Source organism: Pteronotus mesoamericanus, unplaced genomic scaffold (assembly GCF_021234165.1).
Source record: "Pteronotus mesoamericanus isolate MK-2021 breed Mesoamerican mustached bat unplaced genomic scaffold, CSHL_Meso_final contig_27, whole genome shotgun sequence".
Taxonomy (NCBI): domain Eukaryota; kingdom Metazoa; phylum Chordata; class Mammalia; order Chiroptera; family Mormoopidae; genus Pteronotus; species Pteronotus mesoamericanus.
Window position 1 is genome coordinate 25764935 of NW_026555115.1, and position 10311 is coordinate 25775245.

The following is a 10311-nucleotide window of genomic DNA, read 5'->3' on the forward strand; positions in this document are numbered from 1 at the left end:
CAGAAGTACAGCCCTCCCTTCTCGGACCCCTGCTGGGGAACCCCATTAACCGTCGGGACTATGAGCCAGCAGAAATGAAATGGGCCCAACAGGCCGGAGGACAAGAAAGCCCCGAGGCAACTTGGAGGTTACCTGATGGGCGCGTATATGTGCCCCAGAGCCAGGCCAGCAATTTAGTCAGAAACTGCCACCATCTGACCCACCTGGGTAAGACCTCCCTGGAAAACTTGCTCAAAAGGTATTTCTACTTCCCCAACCTGTCAACCCTGTGCTCAACAGCCTTGGCTCAATGCGTTACCTGCGCAAGGAACAATGCAGCCCCGCATCAAGGGGCCCCACCGGGAGTCCAACACAAGGGGTCCCAGCCCTTCGAGGACCTCCAGATTGACTTTACAGAAGTCAAGACCAGCCGAGGATTTAAGTATCTCCTGGTCCTGATCTGCACCTTTTCGGGTTGGGTAGAAGCCTTCCCCACCAAAACTGAGAAAGCTCGAGAAGTAACCCGAATCCTACTCAGGGAAATTATACCCAGATATGGGCTCTCACTCACCATTGGTAGTGACAATGGCCCGGCGTTCATCGCCCAGGTGGTTCAGGAGGTCGCCCGGCTCCTGCGCATCGACTGGAAGCTACACACGGCCTATCGGCCCCAAAGCTCCGGTAAAGTGGAACGAATGAACCGAACTCTCAAGGAAACCCTAGTTAAGTTCCATCAAGAAACCGGCCTGCCATGGACAGACCTGTTACCACTAGCCCTGCTACGGGTTAGGAATGCCCCGAACCCCTCGGGGTATACTCCCTATGAGTTAGTTTTTGGAAGACCCCCACCTATAACTAGAATAGGAAGTCCCAATGACCTTCGACACAAGGGGGAGTTACAGCAGACCCAGTACTTACAACAGTTGGGTATGACCCTAGACAGGATCTACGGGGCCCAATTGGGCCAGGAACCCAAACCCCGAGGGAGGCCAGCATACCCCTTCTGTCCAGGCCAGTATGTATGGGTAAAGGATTGGAAAAAGGAAGCACTCCAACCCATTTGGACGGGCCCACATCTAGTACTGTTAACCACCCCTACTGCCCTTAAAGTTACAGGAATAACCCCCTGGATCCACTACACTCGAGCCAAGGCAGCAGCAGATCCAGACGAGCCAGGACTTCGGAGCCACCGAACCTCCACCTTGAAGGGAGCCCCCACAGTCCGGCTGAAGAGAACTGAAGGACAGTGGGCCTTCTACCAGAGGAACCAGAGACCTGATCCCACCCCAGAGTAGTGACCAACCATCTCAGTCGGCAACCAAGGCATGATCCCTGCAGAATAGGCGAGCCCTCGATCTCCTCACAGCAGAAAAAGGGGGAACTTGCCTATTCCTAGGCTGGAATCTTAACCCAGAAGGTTAAGGAGCTGAAAGATGGTGTGAAGCGCTACCGAGAGTCAGGGCAAGGGACATGGAGCTTAGATACCCAAATCTGCCTCCGCTGGCTGGCTCCATTCCTAGGCCCCCTGATATTACTCCTCTTAGGAATAAGTCTAGGACCCTGGCTGCTGCGCACCCTCATTAATAACCTAGAGACCGCGGTCACCAGACGAGCCGCTGCTCGAGTGCTGCTCCTCCAGCATCACCGATACCAAAGACTCCCGACCCAACCCCAACAGAGTGACCACCGTGGCTTGTGTGATGATGCTAAGACTCAGGCCAATCTCGTCTAGCATCAAAGGGGGGAATGATAAGGGCAAGATGACTTGGGAGGAGCAGCCTAGCCAGAGACCCCTCCCAGGTTAACTGTTAATCATTGCTTATCGGTTTCTGTAGCCCGTTTTCACATCCCTTCCCCCGCCTGGGTAGCACATCAATCTCATCAATCTCCCATCTGAATGCTAATCCGTTCCCCCACCTGGGAAGCCCATCCGTTTCCCGCCGGAATGCTAGGGCTTATAAACCCCTATCTAACCCCGATTCGGGGCTCAGAATTTGGAGACTGCCTCCTCTGAGCCCGCGCGTGTGAATAAAGGCTTACTCCGTTCCCTGAATCGTGTCTTGAGTCTGGCTTTCCGTAACAAAATGATATCAAATTATTGAGTATAAATTAGCTGTAGATACCAAGTGCTTCTGATAAACTGAAAAAACATCTGAGCTGTGGGAAGCTTCATGGGTTTCCTCATTTATCATGCATATGATTATATATGGATACATTAAAAAATAAGAAGAGTAGGATATTTTCCCTTTGGCTTCAATGTTATCCTTGTATATTGCATGAATGAGATTTTCTGTATTTCCATTACAGTAATATACTTGCTTTAATTCTTTGACTTTTTTAAAACAATGGACTTTTTTTTTTTCAAGATTTTATTTATTTAGCCCTGGCTGGTGTGGCTCAATGGATTAAGTGCTGGCCTGCGAACCAAAAGGTCGCCTGTTCAATTCCCAGTCAGGGCACATGCCTGTGTTGCAGGCCAGGCTCCAAAGATTTTATTTATTTATTTTTAGAGAGAGGGGAAGGGAGGGAGAAAGAGAGGGAGAGAAACATCAGTGTGCGAGAGGTACATCAATCAGTTGTCTCTGGTGCGCCCCTGCTGGGGACCTGGCCCACAACCCAGGCATGCAGCCCTAACTGGGAATTGAACCTGCAAACCTTTCTGACTATAGGCTGGGTTAATCCACTGAGCCACATTAGCTAGGGCAGCATTGATTCTTAAGTATAAGTGAATACGATATAAAAACATATGCTGAATTACTCATGAAGAATGCATTTAGAGCTATTTTATATGTGTTTTAATTTGTAAGATATTACTACGAAACTGGTTATTGTACTTACTGTTCTAATCTGGTGGTAAAGATAGTCTTAAGATTTTGCAAGTACTTTAGACTTACAAAACTGAATGAAAGAGAACATTGTATAACCGTCCTGCTGTTCCTTTAGTGCAATGTAAGAAAATTCTCAAATTAAGACTTCAGTGCATTGTTTTAAAGGTGACAAATAGCAATTTCATAACTTGCTTAATTCTCAATAAAGACATCTACCATCAATTTTTTTAAAAAGGAAGAAAATAGATAACTATAAGTCCTAATGTAGAGGACCTAACATACATGAAAACTACTTGGGAGGAAAAATTGGCCAAAAAACCAAAAAAAAAAAAAAAAAAAGAAAGAAAGAAAAAAAAGGAAAACTGGCAAGACAGATTGACATAAAGAGTGTTTGTGGGCTGGCTGGAACCCTAATCACCGTTTGTAACACTGGTTAGATGGGAAAAAACAGATTTATAAATAACTCTCTGGCATCTGTCCAGTTTTTAAGCTGTGGGGTAAACTTTGTGGAAAAGTCTTGCAATTCTATGTATCTGGTGGCAAAACTTCAGTGAGATGGAGCCATACCTTGGTGATCATCTTTTCCCCATCAATACTCCAGCCCATTCCCAACAGGGGCTATTCGAAACTCCTGGCCTTAGCTGTTAACCTAAATCGGCTTTGTGACAAAAACAGATTCCTTATAGCTTCATCTGTTTTCTCATCCATCCCTGCAGGCTCAGAACACTATTCTTTCACTCTGAACTAGTGAACCCTTTCATCTGTGATCCCTTCTACTAAGGGATGTTGTACCAAACTTATCTCACAACCTCTAGATCCTTCCTGTCCACTGCCCTTTCCATGCCAAACGTTGTCTTCTCACTTTGAAAAACCAGATGAACAACAACAACAACAAAACTTGAGATCATAAAAGTTAACACCTGCCCATTACAAAAAACTTGGAAGCCTCCAAAAATAAATAAATAAAAGCACCCATAATCACACTCTCCAGGAATAACAATTTGGTATATTTCTTTCCAGACTTTTTTCTATGCTTATACACAACATATACATTTTTTATAAGCACATAATAAATTTTATACCTTTTCCTAGATATTAATTATGTCACACTTTTCCTAGATATTAATTAAATACTTCTGATAGCTTTATAACACCCAACACACAGATATGACCTGAATTCAATTATTCCCTATAACTGGATTTGTCTCCCATTTTCACTATTATAAATAATGTTTCAGTGAAATTTTCTACATAAATCTCTGATGGCATTTCTGATTCTTTCTTATACAGAATTCTGGTAGTAGAGGGCTAAAGGATATAATGGTTAAAAAATACGAACCCTTTTAAGATTCTTTATATATATAACAAACTACTCTCCAGAAAGGCCGAATCAACTTTACATCTCTATCAACAGCTGATGAGAAGCCCCATTTCATCACACCACAGTGGCACTGAGAGTCCACTATCTCGGACAACATTTAGTTGTTCTTAACAGCTCCTATAAATAAAATACTCATCTGCTTCCTTTCACAGCCCGAAGGACTGAGTAAGTGGTACGCATCTACTACCTTGACCTCACCACCCACACAGTTTACTACAATGTTTCTTCCCCCACTCATTTTACTAAAATTGTTCTAATAACATTAGTGACCTCCTTCTAATCATACAAATATATTTTCTAGGCTCTTATTAGCTCACCTGACTCCACTCCTCCCATTTTGTGGCCATTTGACTCTACTGATCTCATCCTTCCACAAGGACTCAGTCCCTCTTGACATTCTACACCATTTTTCTCTCTTCAACCCTGACCATGATCTAACTTCTTTAATGTCCTCTTTGCCACCTCCTATTATTTACACAACATCAGGCCTTTAAGGGTCAGTCTTTGCCTCTATTCCGCTCTCCTCTCAGGGAGGACTCCTCGATTCTGTTTTAGTAATCAGCTCCACACTGATCCTTCCTTTGTCCTCAGGTCTTCTTCAACTGAGAGTCCCATCGTCATCTATACCTCACTGTCACCTCCTACTTGATAATGCACCATCCCCTCTGCCAAACCCTTCCCAACTTTATTTCTGACAAGGGGGCAACACTCCTTCAGCCCTCCATGCTCACAGACATCAAGTCTTTAGTATTTCCTTAAATTACTCTATGTCTCAGTCATACTAATTTCTTCAAAACACTTCCCAGATATATACCTCTTGTGTCACTTCCATCACCACCTCACACATCGGTTAGTTACTGAACTATCTTCATAGGTAGCAACTATTCATATTTTATGTAAGCAGTCATGTTAATTTTTGAAACATTTTTCTTTAGTGACTTCTGCTCAAAGGCTTTTTTCTACAAATTCAACTGATTCAAAATGTTTACAAGGCCACACTTTATCTCCTATTACCTCCTGACCAAAATCCAGTGTAATCCTTTCTCCTTACTGCCCTTTCGCTCCCCCACCCTCCCCAAACCCACTCCAGACTCATTACTACCCCTACCTTTGTTCACGTAACCCTCCCATCCCTTCTGTTTCAAAGGAGCCTTCAGTAGATAATCATAACCTACACAACTTTTCCTTCCTCTGAATTTTTAAAACCAGTGGTATGCTGGCTCTTGGGCAGGGGCTGGCAGGGAAAAACTCTGATATGCAGTGTTTGTCAACAACCCACACCGTGGCAGACTTCAAGCTACCAATATAACATCGCAGATTGTGTGATTGGGAAGAAATGTGCACAAAGCCACTAGAACCAGCTCCAGGACATCAGAGAACTGAAAACCTGTTCTGTAATCCAGAACTTAACATATATTGTTGTATATAAGCTCTCCAGGTGTACTATATAGCTATGTTTGTTCATTACAGTAAACTCCAGGCCTAGGAGTGGCAGTCTACTCATTTTAGAGCTTTCATAGTGTATAGGACACAAAGTGTGTGCTTAATAAAAGCCTGTTGGCAAAACCTGGAGGGAGAGATATGCAAAGCTAAAGATTGGAGCAGGAGAAATGGGCAGGTATTAATTTAGGGTTGGTTAGCAAGGACAACCAAAAAGAACAATGAATGTAGTGGAAATAAAATCCACCTAGGAGCCAGGAGATATTGGTTATGGCCCACCTTTATACTCATGTGTCCCCTGGCAAGTTAATTTTCTTCTTGAGTCTTAAGTTCCTTCATCTTTAAAATTAAGGGACTGGACTACAGGACTTCTAACGTACCTCGATTCTAATGCTCTGTGATGAGGGTTAAACTGACAAGTAGGCTGCCCATGGTCCACTGCATTGGTATAAAAGTGATAATAAATTCATTTTAAAATCCACTGATAAGTCAAAAGACTTTAGGGCAGTAAAACTTCTCTCAAGGTGTGAAGAAACATTTTTATAAGGCCCTTCCATTCCTTTGATCTAATAATTATTCTGTAGGAAGATAACAATGACCTGAAATTTCTATCTATTTTATTCTACTTTGAGATAATTCACCTTTTACCCGCAGCAGGTTCCAAGATACTTCCTAGTGCCTCTCCTCCAGAAAAGAAAAAAAAAATCTATTGCCTGTCTACTATGAGCAGGACAGTAGTTAGTGCTGAGGATTTAGTAAATACAAAATAGATCCAGTCTTTATCCTCATGAAACCCACACTAGTGTGGATCAGTACCTATTTAGTTCCAAATCATCTGTAGCAATGCTTTTTAACTTAAAGTGTATGAACTGATCTCAGTAATGGATGCAAACTATGGACCCACTCTCTGTAAACAGGTATATTAATATCAAGAAATATAATTCTATATTATATGTATTATAATTTCAGAGGTTCACAGGACCTCTCATCTGTGAAGTGGTCCAAGAATTGCAAGTTACTGGTAACCTTGACCTGTATCTACAAAACAATAAACAAACTCAAGCTCATAAAAGCCCAAATTCTGTTTGCTAAGGGAGTATAGCAAAGATTTCCAACAGAAACAATTAAAAATAAAGGGCAATCATTTGAACGATTAAGTTTTGGCTATCTGAAAGGTTACTCACTTAGAGTATCTTATTCCAGTTAATATTCTGGATCGGTGAGATCTACAGTGGCCCCTTGGTATCTGAGGGGCACTGGTTCCAGGACCCCCTCAGATAACAAAAACCCAAGGATGCTCAAGTCTCATATAAAATAGCATAGTATTTGCATATAATCTATGCCTATCTTCCCAAATGCTTTAAATGGCCTCTAGAGTACTTACAATACCTAATACAATGTAAATGCTTTGTAAATAGCTATTAAGCTGTATTGTTTAGGAAATAATGACAAGAAAAAAGTGTACAAGTTCAGTTGAGATGCAACCATGATAGTTGTTTTTTGTTGTTGTTTTTTTAAGCATTTTTGATCCATGGTTGACTGAATCTGTGGAAAGGACAGATTCTGCATTATTTGGTTAAGGCTGCTTGTTACATCTGTCCTCTAACTTGAAAATCCAATTGTGTATGAATCTGTGCCTCCCGTTCATAAGTAAATCTGCATTTCCTGACTCTCATTTCATATCAGAGACCCAATGAGCCATGACAAATACATACACACACTTACTGTGAATAGACAGCTTGAACAAGGCAAAGAGCACAAGTTCCATAATTAGAGGGCAGGCTCATCTCCTGGCTCTAACTTTGTGAAGTGATTTTGGACAAGTCATTTAACCCTCTGACCTATGTTTCTTCACTTGTAAAATGAAGAGGGGATACTAAGACTTACCTAAGAAGGCTACTATGAGAAATCAGTCAAGTAAAATAATGCGTATAAATATATTTAGCTATAAAATGGGCAAAGGTGGGTGAGCAAATTATTTGGACTTGTTCACAAAACATCAAACACATTAGGAGAAGAATATTTGGAAAGAGTTGCGCATGTAACATCTTCAGTAGCTCTATCTAGAGTAAAACTGTTCTTAAATTGCTTAAGGAATTTTGTTTTGATTGAGTGCCCAATATTGAACTTCTTAAACATCAAAAGTCTGGTGCAAGGTTTTGGAATCTTTATAATCCATAAATACATTCTCAAGGCAAGAAGGTGAACTGCTTACAAACATTGGTCTTAGCTCCTGTGTAGTCAAAGTCCCTTTCACACAAGTCTATTTTAGCTTTTTTACAGAGCAATGATTCTTTCACTTACCATGCTGCAAAGGTTTATAACAGTTAAAAGGGTGTAGAGTTAGTGCCCCCTTTTCTATGTGGTAAACATTCCAAGACCCCCAGTCGATGCCTCAAACAATGCAAAGTATCGATCCCCTACATACACTATGTTTTTAAATAGGTATGAACACTTTACAGCTTCTCATTGGCATATCGGCACTGCCAACATCACTACTCTTGTGCCTTGGGGCCATTTTTAAGTAAAATAGGAGTTACTTGAACATAAGCACTGCGATATCACAACAGTCAACCAACAACAAAGACAGCTATTAAGTGACTAACAAGCTGGCAGTGTATGCAGAGAGAAAACGCTGGACACAGGATGGCTCCTGCCTAGGGGTGAGATGGAGCAGGAAGGAGCAAGATTTCATCGCACTATTCAGAATGGCCCCCAACTTCAAATTTATAAATTCTTTATTTCTGTAATTTTCCATTTAATATTTTCAGACCGTGACTGGCCATGGGTAATTGAAAAGGTGGAAAGCAAAACCACGGATAAGGGGGAACTACTGTATACAAAAGATTTTAGGCAAATTAGTTCAACAAACAGAACAAATCAATGAAATCAATCTCTTTTAGTGGGGGTGGTATTTGTTGTAATGGAAGTAAATAATATTCTCTAGTTTGAGACATGTTTTCCAGTTCATTCTCCATTGAAACACAAAATAAATTATGTGTGGAAAGGATAACTTTTTTTAACATCACTTCATTTACAATGTACATTTATATTACTTCCATAGCCAAGTTTGGGGCGATTCTTCTTTTAAAATAGGAATTAAACATCTTTTTAGTAATTTGGTACCAAGGAATAAAAGAACAATCGTTGCGTCTCATCAAAACATAAAGGTGTGCAAGAGTGGTTTGCCCTGGCGCCTAGGAAAACAGACAAGAGGCAAATGCTGATTCTTTAGCCCCTAGTAAACTAAACCTCTGCTGGTTCCCCAAAAATGCAAATTAAGCTCTGACTCCAAACACCCATTATACAGACATCCATTAAGAAAACAAACTGCAGATCCCGCATTTACGATAACACTTGAAGAAATTCAAAGCACTTAATCGCAGAACTGTTGAAAAGAAATCCCCCATTTTAAGAAAACAATAGTGAGACCTTAAATCCCTAGTCTAATCTGACACTAAACAGGTAGGAAAACACCTGACTACGGGTTTTCTCTGACAGCAGGAATAAACTCGAGATGGGGGGCGGGGTTCGACTCAAGACTCACGTAGAAGTAACAACGGGGGCGGGGGGACGGGAGGAGATTAGGGCGGAAAACTGAGTGAATCAAGCAATGAGGGAGATCTACGGCTGGCAGGTGCATTAAGAGCTGAGCTCCTCCTAGGAGGCGGGCGACGGGAGGGGAGGCAAAGGTATCGGGGAACAAGCGCTCATAAAGTTGGTGGGAGCTGTGTGGATGCAGAGAGCCAGGTGCGAGGGTCACTCGGGACAAGTCCCCACTGTCTGCTCAGCAGTTGCTCGTTCAGCCCTTTCTCTCTCCCATTATTACTACCATGAGGGAAGGATTCCAAGCAACTAAAGAGCAGTGCGTGAGGCACCAAGCCACTACCAGGCCTGGGGAGGTTGCAGGATTCCTCCAAACCCAGTGGCTAAGGTGTCTTCCCGCCCTCCCTCAGCCAGTCCCGCGTCTCACCTGCCGCCAGGCGCAGGCCGCGGAGGCTCCCCATGGCCTCCTACTCCGCCAACTCGCGCAACACCTCAGGGGAGGCGGAGGCGCGGGAGGACTCAATGTCACCAAGTTCGCTGCCGCAAAGGGAAAGACAGAGGCGGAGATGGTGGGTGGGGCGTGTGGGACTTGGTGGCGGAGCGAGCGGATCGTTCCTGTGTTACTGGGAAGTACGGGCGGGGCTTGCGGGATGTACCAGTGTGGTGCTCGGGACGTGCCTGACGTGGAGAATGTGGGGCCAGGGCGTCTAGAGGGCACCAGTTGACGCACGCGTCCTTAAACTGCTCTTGTAGAGTACGGACGTAATGAGCTTTTGCTTTTCGTATTATTCTTTGTGTCTAAGAAAGTACTCGTTTAAAATAGAAGAAAAATAGTATGGTTATTGCTTATTGTGTTGTGTAACTTTTGGCAGCTGTAGACGCCCGAAATCATACTGCCTAGGTTAACCGGTATTTTAGTATTTTCGATGAATATACAGTGTATGTTTTTATCAAAAACACGTAGCTGGGGCCCACCTTGTTGGCTTTCTCAGTCTGAGAAATTAGCATATATATTTCCTATTAAGTTTACCTATTTTTATAAAACTAAACTTTATTTACACACATAACACCTTTTCAGCCCTTATGCACCCACACCGCCAGTAATGTCTTCTTGGTATTTCTTAGTGGTTCCCAGTT

The 10311-nt window shown here is 42.7% G+C and overlaps 1 protein-coding gene across 1 annotated transcript in view; it reads right to left on the reverse strand.

The window, feature by feature from the left end:
- Positions 1 to 9752, reverse strand: part of FAM162A (family with sequence similarity 162 member A) — a 36519-nt gene extending 26767 nt beyond the window's left edge. The window contains exon 1 of the mRNA XM_054575218.1: positions 9602 to 9752. Within this exon, the coding sequence (XP_054431193.1) occupies positions 9602 to 9635 (34 nt within the window). The 5' untranslated portion in view covers positions 9636 to 9752. The remainder of the gene's footprint in view (positions 1 to 9601) is intronic.
- Positions 9753 to 10311: the final 559 nt, after the last annotated feature.